The following is a 14,365-nucleotide window of genomic DNA, read 5'->3' as shown; positions in this document are numbered from 1 at the left end:
CAAACTGGGTTTTAGGTTCTTTTGACACAAACCCATCCTCACAAGCCTACCTTATCTATTCCCTAACTCACATGTGGAATCAGGCAGTTTTACAAAAAGCCCTGATTTCTTTTAGTGGGAAATGGTACTTAAGAGATCAAAATATATACCCTAAGGGTACTCAATGCTATAGTTATCAGGAACAGTTTAAAGAGTACAAAAACTATTTATTCCTTAAGTTTTGAAAAGGATTCCTCTGTAAAACTATTAGAGCATGGCATTTTTTAGGAAGTACTTTCTTGTGACAATTTTCTAAATTTCTTCAATGGTTACTGCCTATTCAAGTTTTCTATGTTTTTGAATAAATTATGGCACTTAATACTGTCTGATAAAAGAAGAATCTATTTTCAAATGTATTTGTTCAGAGTCACATAAGGAGCCTTTTACAATCCTTCTGTATCTGTAGTTCTATGGTTATTTTCCCATTCCTTTTTAACGGTCTACATCTGGGCTTGCTCGCCGTTTTTTTTCTTGATTAGGATGTATAGTGGATAATCAGTTTGCTGACGTTTTTTTCTTTAAGAAAAGCAATTATGGAATTTATGTGTCAATTCTACTGTTTTCTAATTCATTATAGTCTCCTATCTATTAATAACTACTTCCATTTGCTCTTTTGGGTTAATATATTGTTTACTCATCAAATTGCTTAACAAAAAAGTATTCTAAGTTCATCTTTTCATTGTAAATTCATTCCTTCTTTAGAGAAATATGGAATATAATTATCAAACACTTAAATTCTCTAGAGTCAAATAAAACTCCTTACATTTAAATATTAGAACATAAAAATCAGGATTATCAATGGAATTCGGCTTAACCCATACACATAACATTTATTTCTATTTAATTTCATCAACCTTAAAATAGTTAGCAATTAAAAAAATAGCAATATTCTTACCTCTTTTGTGGTACCTGCTCTTCCAGGTTCATGACTTATACAAAAAGGGCCAGTTTTCCATGCTTCTGTGTCTCCACAGTCACAAAATCCTCCTCCAGTAGAAGTATGCATCTGATAAATGAAAAATGAGTATGTCTTAATTTCAAAACATATCACAAGGCAAAGAAGAATGATAAAGATGACTCAAATAATAAATGTTTCCCTCTATTTCAACCTTAATTGCCTTTAATGTTATAGATATATATCAAAAAATATTTTGATTAGTTAACCCAAAAAAATCCTTAATACTTAATCACAACAAAACTGAACCTTCAAAATTGATATTTTTGAAACATATTCAAAGTTTTTAAATAATAGTTTTTAAACTTTGTACTAATGGAGAACAGGTTGTGACGTGTGCAAAAAATAATCTATACTTCACCCAGAATGCTTCAGTAGATTTTATGATTAAACAAACTTCTTAAAAATCATTATAATGATACTTGTATAAGTACTTAAGACATGTATAAAGTATTTTCATCTATACTGATGTTCCACAGCAACTAAAACTTATTCACAACATTGTCCCTGTGAGGGTTCCTGTAAAAAAAAAAAAATTATCTAAAATATCCTAATTTAGATAGAGAAGGATGACAATGACCTGAATTTGAATCTTCCCCAAATCTCCCCCCTCCAAAGCATACAATTAACAAGGAGAACAAATAAAGCCACACATGACTCATGTCTGCAAGATTACTAGGAGACAAAAAATAAATACCACAACCTTCAAATGACTTGCTTTATCAGAGTTCCTGTTGCCTATCACTTCAAGCCTGTGGTTACAGACAATACGAGAGGGAAGCTTAAGTGACCCCATGAAAGAGAACAGAGGGGTACAAAGGACTTAGATCAAGCACAAACAAAATCACACTCCAGAAGAGAAAGCCCAATGCCAAGGGACAAATACTGAACACAGGTTAGGACTTGGTGGTTCACAGGGAAAGAGACTGAAAGTAAACAGGACCAGAAGTGGCCACCTCAGAAAAGCATTACTTTTGGAGGAAAATCAAATACATTAAAAAAGGTGGTAACCCATTATAGATGGGGCAGTAAATGAAAGAAGTAAATAAGAAAGAAAATTTAAGGATCCTATGAAACAAGAGAGAAACAAGACATGCCAAACCCTCCCCTCACCTCACCACCATCACCAATATCATCTATAAAATAAGTTAGGGGCTTCCCTGGTGGCGCAGTGGTTGAGAGTCCGCCTGCCGATGCAGGGGACACAGGTTCATGCCCCGGTCTGGGAAGATCCCACATGCCACGGAGCTGCTGGGCCCGTGAGCCATGGCCGCTGAGCCTGCGCGTCCGGAGCCTGTGCTCCGCAACGGGAGAGAGCACAACAGTGAGAGGCTCGCGTACCGCAAAAAAAAAAAAAAAAAAACAGAGAAGAGGGTAGAACTGACAGAAGAGAGCACTTGTAAACCTATCCATGAAATGAAAAAGAACAGAAAGAAGTACACCATATCCACACAAAACTATTGCAAAAAAAAAAGCCAAAAAATGCAAATAAGAGCCAAAACCCAATTATGAAGCTGGAGAAAACTATACAATGCTCCAAACTGAATTACACAGCCTCAAACAAGCATTAAAAACCCTTAATCAGACTAAACACCTTTAATCATAAATATAAGAACTAAGAACAGAAACGGACAAAGAAATAGGAATAAATAAAATGAGACTCGAGTGAACTAAGGGGAAAAACCAGGAAGAAAACGATATCATATCAGAAATGAATTTTTTTAAATTACAAGATGATAGACTCAAATGAAAAGTTAATAAATAGCATTGAAACAAAGCAGGAAAACAAGAGAATGAAAATAAGATGAAGTAAAGAAATACAGGGTCAGAGAAAAAGTGGTTGAAATAGAAGATAGGCCTAATAGAGGCAGATGAGTATAACTGGAATCACCAAAGAAAAATCAAAACAATGGAACAGAGGTAATATTTAAAACTTTAATCTAAGAAAACTTCCTGGAAATAAAAGACCTGAATCTACACAATCAAACGGCCAAAAGTGACTAAGAGAAAACTCACTCAGTATGATCAACTCCAAAGTATACCCTCCTAAAACTACTGGATTTTAAAGATAAAAGTCCTGAGGCCCTAGGCAAAAAGATGAAATAACATAATCACAAGAAAATTAGACTGGCATCAGACTTCTCAATAACAACACATAAAGCAAGACAACAGCAGAGCAGCATTTTCAAGGAAAGAAACTGCAAACCAAGAATACTGTCTACAGCCGAGCTATAATATAATTTTGAACATGTCAGAACTTAAGAAACACAGTATACATGCGACCTTCCTGAGGAATCTACCTGAGCAGTGATCAGCAAACTTCCTGTGTAAAGGAACAGACAGTAAATATTTTAGTCTTTGCAGGCCATGGAATCTCTGTTGAATTACTCTATTCTGCTCTGGCAGTGAAGCATCAGCCACAGACAATAAATAAATGAACCAGCATAGCCACATTCCAATGAGACTTTATTTATAGGCACTGAAATTTTAATTTCATATAATTTTCATTTATCATGAAATATTATTCTTCTCATCTTTTTTCCCAACCATCTGAAAATATAAAAACCAAGCTAAGGGACTTCCCTGGAGGTCCAGAGGTTAAGACTCTGCGCTTCCACTTCAGGGGGCACAGGTTTGATACCTGGTTGGGGAACTAAGATTCCGCATGCCTTGCGGTACAGCCAAAAGAAAAAAAAAAAGAAGAAAAGAATAAAAACCAAGCTTAGCTTGCAGGCAATACAAAAACAGATGGTGAGCCAGATTTGACCCACAAACTGTAGTTTACTGACCCCTAGAGGATGCACTTCAGCTGACCAAGCAGTGACTGGGGAACTTCAGAAAAAGGACAGATGGCGAACATTTTATGTATTTAATTGTAGCGCTAAGAACAAATCAAGGGTGTTGAAAGATACATGGATAGAAGAATGTAAACATTATATGATCTCACAATCAGAAAGACTACAACTAAAAAGTGGGAGAAGGGAAAGAGAAGGCAACATAAGATTATCAACTATTAAATAGGTAATAGGAGGGAGTCAAAGATAGCATTAAAACTGACAGACTAGATAATAAAAAGTTACATAAGGGAGTAAAAAGGAACTAAAGGCATTATAAAAATTATTAGTACAAACATTATCACTAGAACAATAGTAACAAAAGAAATTAGAATATACAAATCAATTTTATATACTGAAGAATGCTAGACTCATCCATGATTACTAAAAATGTAGTTGTTTCAAATGAAAGTAAAAGCATAACCTTAGTATAGGGAATGCCATGGAAGCAAGGCACAAAATCCAGAAGCATTAAAAAAAAAAATCTGGCAAATTTGACAACATATAAATTAAAATGTCAGTAAGGCAAATGATAGCATATATCAAGTTTAAAAGACAGAAAATAGATTTTATACAGTCAAAAAATACACTTAATTTATAATCCAGCAATATCACCCTGAGGTTACCCAAGAAAAATTAAAAAATATGCCCACACAAAGACATGTACTTGAATGTTTGTAACAGCTTTATTTAAAAGCTGGAAACAAGACAAATATTCATCAACTGATGAACAGGTAATATATTGTGGCATATCCATACAACGGCATACTACTCAGCAATAAAAAGGAACAAACTGCTGAGACATGAGAGGATCTCAAAGGCACTATGCTAAGTGAATATAACCAGATAGGAAACACTACATACTATATATAGATTTCACTTATATGACATTTGGAAAAGCCAAAACTATAGGGACAGAAAACTGATCAGTGACTGCCAGGAGCTGGGGTAAGTGGGCAAGAGGACTGCCTGCAAACGGGAGAACTTCTGGGAATGATATGTTTTATATATTGATTATTGTGGTGGTTACTGAACTGTATGTCTGTGAAAACTCATGGAACTACACTTACAAGGGTAGATTTTATTGTATATAAATTATATCTCAAAAAAATCTGACTTTAAAAATTATTAAAGACAAGCATAGTAAGAGAAAATATTTGTAACGTATATAACAGTAAGAAAAAGGCAAAAGAAAAATTAAGGATAAAAACAGGCAATACACAGAAGAAATTAAACATACAATTAAAAAATGAAAAGATGTTAATACTAGTAATAGAAATGCAAATTAAAATGAGATTATTTGACTAACGGATTGGCAAAAAGTAAAGACTGACTAAATAAACTTTGGGGATGTAGATAAAGAACATTCTCATATCCTTTTTTTATTTTTATTTTTGGCTGTGTTGGGTCTTTGTTGCTGTGCGCAGGCTCCCTCTGGTTGTGGCGAGTGGGGGCTACTCTTCGTTGCAGTGCACGGGCTTCTCATTGCAGTGGCTTCTTTTGTTGTGGAGCACAGGCTCTAGGCGCGCGGACTTCAGCAGTTGTGGCAAGCGAGCTCTAGAGTGCAGGCTCAGTAGTTGTGGTGCGTGGGCTTGGTTGCTCCGCAGCATGTGGGATCTTCCCAGACCAGGGCTCGAACCCATGTCCCCTGCATTGGCAGGTGGATTCTTAACCACTGCGCCACCAGGGAAGCCCCTCATATCCTTTTAATGGGACTGTAAATTGACACAGCAATTCAGGAAAAACATTTGGCAAAATCTATGAAAATTTTAAATGCATGTACCCTTCAATCCAGAAAATCTACCTCTAAGAATCTAGTCTCAAGCATTCTTTAATATATACACTGGTTTATATTAAAACAAAGGTATATGTGTATGTTCCATTATTTGTTGATCAGTGAAAGCTGGAAACAGTGTAATTATCTAGAAAAGGGTGATGGGTTAAATATTTGATGACATATTCCCACAAAGGAATACATGCAGCAATTAAATAAGGCAAGAGTTATTATATATATCAACACAGAATTATCTCCATGATATATTAAGTTAAAATCAAGTTGCAGGGAGTTCCCTGGTGACCTAGTGGTTAGGATTCCAGGCTTTCACTGCTGTGGCCCAGGTTCAATCCCTGGTCGGGGAACTGAGATCCTGCAAACTGTGCAGCATGGCCAAAAAAAAAAGTTGCAAAACAAAATATACAGTAGGATCCCATTTGTACACACACAAACATCCTCCTAAACATATAAATATATATATGAGTGTACATGCATAAAGATCTGCAAGGATGTGCACTAAATTGTGTTCAGTTTAACAAAGAAAGTATGATGGGACAGAAAGGCAACAAAAATTTTTATTTGTATTCTTTTGTATTATTTGAATTTTTAAAAGGTAAGTTTTATTGCATTGCCTAAATTATTTTTTTTAATGTTGTGTTTCAAAGATAATATATGAATACAAATTCTCATCATGTAGGATTATAGCAGGCTGTTAAAATAGACCCTGATCGTTATTTTTATACCTCAGAAAATACTGAGTTCTCATATATCCCTCCTTTTCCCTACCCACAGTTTCCCCTATTATGAACATCTTGCAATAGTGTGGCACATTTGTTGCAATTGAGGAGTCAATGTTGATACATTATTTTTTTTAAATTAAGTAATTTATATTTGGCTGCTTTGACTCTTAGTTGCTGCACGCGGGCTTTTCACTGCAGTGGCTTCTCTTGTCGCGGAGCACAGGTTCTAGGCACATGGGCTCAGTAGTTGTGGCACACGGGCTTAGTTGATCTGTGCCATGTGGGATCTTCTGGGACCAGGGCTTGAACCCGTGTCCCCTGCATTGGCAGGCAGATTCTTAACCACTGTGCCACCAGGGAAGTAAGTCCCTGATACATTAACTAAAGTCCATAATTTACATTTGGGTTCTCTCTTTGTGTTGTACATTTTGGGGGTCTTGACAAATGTATAATGACGTATATACACCACTACAGTATCACACAGGGTAGTTTTACTGCACTAAAAATTCCCTGTACTCCACCTATTCATCCCTCTATCCCTCCCACCATCATCTCCCAGCCTCAGCATCCACTGATCTTCTTACTGTCTCCATAGTGCTGCCTTTTCCAGAATGTCATACAGCTGGAACCATACAGTATATAGCCTTTTCACAATGGCTTCTTTCATTTAGAAACATGCATTTAAGGTCCTGCCATATCTTTTCATAGCTTGATAGATCATTTCTTTTTAGCACTGAATAATATTCCATTGTAGGACTTCCCTGGTGGTGGGCGCAGTGGTTAAGATTCTGCCTGCCAATGCAGGGGACACAGGTTCGAGCCCTGGTCCAGGAAGATCCCACGTGCCGTGGAGCAACCAAGCCTGTGTGCCACAACTACTGAGCCTGCACTCTACAGCCCGTGAGCCACAACTACTGAGCCCGTGTGCCACAACTACTGAGCCCGTGTGCCACAACTACTGAAGCCCGTGTGCCCTATAGCCCATGCTCCGCAACAAGAGAAGCCACCACACTGAGAAGTCCGTGCACCACAACGAAGAGTAGCCCCCACTCGCTGGAACTAAAGAAAGCCTGCGCACAGCAACGAAGACCCAACGCAGCCAAAAATAAAAATAAAATAAATAAATAAAACATTTTTTAAAAATTCCATTGTATCAACGTACCAAAGTTTTTTCACCCATTCACCAACTGAAAGACATCTTGGTTGCATCCAAGTTTCAGCAAATATGAATAAAACTGCCATAAACATTTCTGTGCAGGTTTTTTGTGTGTTTTTTGTGGATATAAGTTTTCAATTCATTTGGGTAAATACCAAGGAGCATGATTGCTGGATTATATGGTTACAGTGTATTTATTTCTATAAGAAACTGCCAAACTGTCTTCCAAAGTGGCTGTATCGTTTTGCATTCCCAACCCAGCAATGAATAGGAGTTCCTGTTCCTCCACATCCTCACCAGCATTTGGTATTGTCAATATTTTGGATTTCTGCCATTCTAATAGGTATGTAGTGGTATCTCACTATGGTTTTAATTTGTAATTCTCTAATGACATATGATGTTTTGCATCTTTTTGTGTGCTTATTGCCATTTACGTATCTTCTTGGTGAAGTGTCTGTTTCAGATCTTTTGCCCATTTTTAAAGCTGAGTTGTTCATTTTCTTACTGTTGAGTTTTAAGAGTTTTTTATATATAGTGGATAACAATCCTTTATCAGATACATGTTTTGCAAAGCCTTCCACCCAGTCTGTGGCTTGTCTTTTTATTCTCTGAAAGGTCTCTATTTTTTAATCCAGTAATTCCACTTCTGAGAACCTAGCCTAAAAAATAATCTTACATATAGAAAAATGATTTACATATAAAGATATTTATAGCAATATTGCTTACAATTAAAAAAAACTGAAACCTGAACAAATTCTCCAATAGGTAAGCAGTTAAAATATATTATGGTTTAATATTATATACCCAATAAGTTCTAAAAGAAACATAATTGAATGCAAAATTGAATCCAAAAATTGAATGCATAATTATACATATTGTGCTTTTTCCATTTAAAAGTATAACATGAGAATTTTATTCTTCCTTTTACAACTCTGTAAGCTTCATTTGAAAACTGTTTTTTTCTGATTAGAGGAAACAGCTGTATGAATATACTATTTTTGTAACTCACTATTCTCATTTAACAACAAAAAGGAAACATTTATGGAGTTAAAAATAATCTTTGGGACTTCCCTGGCAGTACAGTGGTTAAGACTCCATGTTTCCATTGCAGGGGGCACAGATTCGATCCCTGGTCGGGGAACTAAGATCCCACATACCACGTGGTGCAGCCAAAAAAATAATAATAATAATCTTAAACAGTGGGTGTTTTTATTTTGAGGATAAAAATGCAGAGGTTTACTGAAAGTTTTTTTAAAGATAGTACTTCAGTATATTCTTTCTTGTTTCATGGTTACCTTTTTGTGTGTATGTAAGAATGTTTAAGTTCTACTCTCTAAGCAAATTTCAATCATACAATAATACAGTGTTATCAACTATAGTCACCATGTTAAATACATTAGATCCTCAGACCTTATTTATCTTACTGTAGCTTTTTTTAAGGGATAAACTACTGAAAAGCTGGATATCACAAAGAAGGGTCACATTACACACAGCAGAACAAAAAGCTCCAATTTTTATCTGTTATTTTCCTGTTCTCAAAAGGTTTTTGTTTTGTTTTGTTTCTTGTTTTTTATGCCTCTACTTTACTTTCAATTCTCATCTTGGATTGTGCAAGATCACAGAGAAAACTCTTTGGAATGGGATATAAGTTTTACACATAAGGGAAAATTCAATTTTTGGCTCTTTGGTATTAAATTAAAATTTATATGAACACATGAAGTTTGACACTTAAAAACAACCTCAACAGGGCTTCCCTGGTGGCGCAGTGGTTAAGAATCCGCCTGCCAATGCAGGGGACATGGGTTCGAGCCCTGGTCCGGGAAGATCCCACATGCCGCAGAGCAACTAAGCCCACGCACCACAACTACTGAGCCTGCGCTCTACAGCCTGCGAGCCACAACTACTGAAGCCTGCGCACCTAGAGCCCGTGCTCCGCAACAAGAGAAGCCACTGCAATGAGAAGCCCACGCACCACAACAAAGAGCAGCCCCCACTCACTGTAACTAGAGAAAGCCCACGCGCAGCAACAAAGACCCAATGCAGCCAAAAATAAAATTTTTAAAAAAACAATAAAAAGTTAAGATAGTTAAGTATTCATTGATATGATTTTTTATCATAAACAATATATAATCAAGACGAACTATTTTTGTGTCTGCAAGTCAGGTGCTATCAAGCAAACAGCAATCCTTTTTAAATGTTTAACTCAAAGACAAATAGGAAGACTCAATAAATTTTAATTTTCCAAATGTTCTCAGAAAGAATTATCAGAAGCATCCTCCAGTTATAAAACACAGTTGGGTAATCCATTTACCCCAAATGAAACACCTGTGTGTGTTGTGAGGTAGCAATGATAGAACTATGATCTGTGGTGATAACACCCGCAACGCAGAAGCATTCTCTCTTCACATGAAGAGTGTGAATAACAAGAAGGGATGGAGAGTCACCTTTCATTATTTCATCAACTATTGGTGTTTTCACAGTATTTTAAATGCCTGATTTCAATTTTACAACAACAATACCAATATTTATTCTGAAAGGTAATCGTATGTTCCAAGTAGCAGAACTTCCAACACGATCTCTAAGAATAATTCAAAGTTCTTTTTTTGGCCGCACTGTGTGGCTTGCAGGATCTCAGTTCCCTAACCAGGGACTGAACTCGGGCCATAGCAGTGAAAGCACTGAGTCCTAACCGCTAGACCACCAGAGAACTCCCTAATTCGCAGTTCTGAACCATGCTTCAGAAAAACATTTCCAGCAGTGCAGGATTTATTCCTATTTCATCGTTGGTAATAACTGCACATGTCACTGCAGGAACTTTACATTCTTCTGCTGCAGACTTTAAGACTGCTGTGAAAGGTGTACTTTTGGGAACACTGAGTACTCCGTAAGGCAGACAGCAGCGTGACTTTAAAGGAAAACTTGGACATGGTGGAGCAGGTCTGGACAGAGTTGCCATGCCATCTCTGTGCAGCAGCCCCACTTCCTCTGTGGTGCCGGGGACTGCAAAAGTTGTTCTGTGCTATTCTGTGACAAAAGGTTTTTCTTGGTGCTTTCTTCACATAGTACCTGATCTTGGGTCTGCATCCCCATCGTTATTCTTTTCTTCCCCTTCTCTGCAGCAACACAGATCCCTTCTTATTTCTTCTCATCTTTTTTTTAAATGGCTTCATTTTTTCTTTTATTATGTTTTTTATTATAAAAAGAATATACACAATATATAGGCAAGTTACAAAGTATAATAATAAAATGATCCAGCATCTAACACAAGAGAATATTAATACTGATGATGTTCCCTCTGTGATCATCCACTTGCCCTGGAGGTTACTATTACGTGAATTGTATTTATTAGTCATTCCCTCACTTTTCTTTAAAAATTTCACCACACATAATAGGTATTCCAGAAAGACTCTACCAAATTATTCTCCCACCAAAAGTCTTCTGTTCTCTTCACACTCACTTTTGAAGGGTAATATTTTTAAAAGCTTATGAACATAATTTTTTATTAGTTACATAACAGCCCATCCTTCTGAAAACTCAAAGGTTCCTGAGTAAGCTGTGTACGCACCCTCTACAAGAAGAGCTCTGCAAAAACCTAAAGATGATAAACCTAAGCATGCTTCATAAAAGAGTGCTTTGTGGTGGCAGTGTAGACTGGTAAACTTTCAATACTCGAAGGTAGCTTAGTGAAGAAGTTCCTAAAATTTAACAGACAAGTTTTACCAGTCCACGGAAAATCAGAAAAGGAAGGAATAAGGAATGTGATGAGCTCTTTAACAGAGCTACATGTATGCAATCTAAAGACCTGCTCTTTAGTCTGAGATTATCCTACTTTCTTGGAATTAAATTTTCTTTTTCTTCATAAAATGATAGGAGATGGTAGGTATTTTTTGGTTGCTGTTCATGTGCTCTTTTTAAAATTAAAATTGAACTTCCCTAGCCAAATAAAAATTTGAAAACCCTATGTCTTACCCAAGTCTTGTGAAATTATACTGGACCACAAAATCCCAAAGTCTGGCAACTGGAAAACTCTGGCCTTGAGACTTCAGCATCTCTCCCCCTTAACATCCCAGAGTAAAACTAAGAAGAAATTAACAACTTCCTCATTGTCTCTACTTCTGGCATCCTTTCTTGAGTTCTCCAACATAAGGAAAAAACTATAATAAATGGAGACGACTGGGAAATACGAAATTAACCAATGATCAACTTTGTAAATTCCATCACTGATTAGCTTTGCAATGTTAGGAAAACATTTTAACCACACTATATGATAGGCTCCTCATGTTTTTTCTTTTGCACAATAATAAAAATACATATATATATATAACATATATCTATAGCTTATCATTTCCTGAGATAGAAGCACTAATGTTGAAGCCAGTCTAAAAACATGAACCACACTTTCAGCTCTATGGAAGAAATAGTCTACATAACTTTAAGATGTTATTTACATTTACATGGGACCTTCGGCATATTATATGTACAAAGAGAAACATCAATTATTATATCTGCCCAAGCCCAGAGCACAGAACCAATACTGTTACTTGAAAAATACATTTCAGCTCAAAATAACAAAGTTGTCTGAAGATGTCACAGGAGAGGCAAATCCCTCAACCTCACTACTAATTAAGAAAATTAAACTAAGACCACCATGTGATACCATTATATACCCACCAAACTGGCTAAAATTTAAAAGACTAGCAACACCAAATCTTGTAAGTGTGTGTTGGTATAACCACTTTGGAAAACACTATCTACTATGACTTAAGATATACCCTAGAACTCAGCAATTCTATTCCAGATATATACCCTGGATAAACTCCTGTACATGTGTACCAAAATACACAAATAAGAATGTCCACAGCAGAATTGTTTTAATACAATAACAGTCCCAAATTGGAAACAATCTACATATCTATATACAGTACAATGAATAAAGACAATATGGATTATTAAACCCTATAAGGTAAATGGACAAAATATATATATGCGTATATATATATAAGTATATACTTAATGCCGAGTGAAAGCTACTCAACAAGAAAAAGATACAGAATGACTCCATCTGTACAGAATTCAAAAACAGAACCATTCAATATGATTTGGGTGATAAGCTAAAAGGGAAATCAAGGAAACCATTATCACAAAACACAGGAGAGAGAGATTATCACAAAGGAGGAGAGAAGGATGGTGATCCAGAAGGAACAAATGGGAGGCCACTGAGAGCTGGAAATGTCTCATTTCTTGACCTAAGTAGTGGTTACACAGGTGTTCATTTTATAGTTATTCTTTAAGCTGTTCATATGCTTTATACAATCTTCTGCATAAAAATGATGTATCTCAAAAATTAAAAAATTGTAAGGAGCTGCATCTTGAAGTAGTAGATGTCTTATCACATGATATGTTTAACCAGAGCTAAAGGTTCACAAATCAGGTCTGTTACAGCAGGAACTCAAGTACTAGTCAGGAATTTGGACTAGCTGGCCATCAGACTCCTGCCAATCTAGAGATTTTAGGCATCTATTTTCATACCTTGTAACGATGATTTTTATGAACACTATTCTGGAAGCAGTCCATACAGAGTACACATGTTGGATCAATTGCACAGTCCCTGAAAAAGATTAAAAATCAGACTCCAAAATTTACATGACTCCTGCTGATGCTCAAGGTATGACTATAAAATAATGTGAATGAATTTCCTATATCATGCACAAACTGATTATGAAAATACTTTAAAAACTGAATTCCAGGGACTTCCCTGGCAGTCCAGTGGTTAAGACTTCACCTTCCAAGGCAGGGGGTGTGGGTTCAATCCCTGATCGGGGAGCTAAGATTCCCACATGCCTTGTGGCCAAAAAACCAATACATAAAACAGAAGCAGTATTGTTAACAAATTCAATAAAAACTTTAAAGTCAAAAAGACACGTGCACCCCAATGTTCACTGAAGCACTATTTTCAATAGCCAGGTCATGGAAGCAACCTAAACGCCCATTGACAGACGAATGGATAAAGACGTTGTGGTACATATATACAGTGGAATATTACTCAGCCATAAAAAGGAACGAAATTGGGTCATTTGTAGAGACACGGATGGACCTAGAGACTGTCATACAGAGTGAAGTAAGTCAGAAAGAGAAAAACAAATATTGTATATTAATGCATATATGTGGAATCTAAAAAATGGTACAGATGAACTGGTTTGCAAGGCAGAAATAGAGACACAGATGTAGAGAACAAACATATGGACACAAAGGGGGGAAAGTTGGGGGTGGTAGGGGTGGTGTGATGAATTGGGATTGACATATATACACTAATATGTATAAAATAGATAACTAATAAGAACCTGATGTATAAAAAATAAATAAAATTCAAAAAAAAATTCATTTTCTGGTGCTCCATTTGGTAGCACATATACCAAAATTAGTTTTCTGACAAATCATCAGCTTTTTTTCATTCTCTGCATCATCTTACCCTATTACAGTTATGAATGTATTTTACAGACACTGATTGTTCACTGGTAAATGAGGCTTGGTTAAAGACAAAATTCATTAGAATGTAAGCAACATAAATTAAAGGATTTTAATTTATTTTATTATAATGATATGTCCCAAGCATGTAGATCAGTGCCTGGCACACAACAGGTATTCAATGAATATTTACTGAATAAATTAAATTCAATCTCTCTTAATCTCTTTCCTAATAAAAACTTCTAAAATGTAAAATTTTATTTAATACTTTCAAGGAAACATTAACAATAATATATATTAGTGCAAAGTGCAAAATTAATTTTTAAAATATTTATTTAGAAAAGTTGAAGAGATGGAATTCGGCAGTTTTAAAAATGAATTTTTATAGGCTAATAAGTAAAA

General features: G+C 35.9%; 1 protein-coding gene across 6 annotated transcripts in view; it reads right to left on the bottom strand.

Annotated features, from left to right (window-relative positions):
• Positions 1-14,365, bottom strand: part of UBR1 (ubiquitin protein ligase E3 component n-recognin 1) — a 169,562-nt gene that overhangs the window by 113,343 nt on the left and 41,854 nt on the right. For 4 of the 6 annotated variants that reach the window (XM_033435659.2, XM_004273939.4, XM_033435660.2 and 1 more), the window contains 2 exons: positions 13,028-13,106; positions 935-1,045 (listed from right to left, as the gene is read on the bottom strand). In XM_033435659.2, coding sequence (XP_033291550.1) covers positions 935-1,045; positions 13,028-13,106 — 190 coding nt within the window. The remainder of the gene's footprint in view (positions 1-934; positions 1,046-13,027; positions 13,107-14,365) is intronic. The other 2 variants (XM_033435661.2, XM_033435662.2) reach the window with 1 other exon arrangement.

This window comes from Orcinus orca, chromosome 2 (assembly GCF_937001465.1).
Source record: "Orcinus orca chromosome 2, mOrcOrc1.1, whole genome shotgun sequence".
In the NCBI taxonomy this organism is placed as follows: Eukaryota; Metazoa; Chordata; class Mammalia; order Artiodactyla; family Delphinidae; genus Orcinus; species Orcinus orca.
Note: the sequence above shows the minus strand (reverse complement) of the source record. Positions and strands in the feature narration are given on the sequence as shown.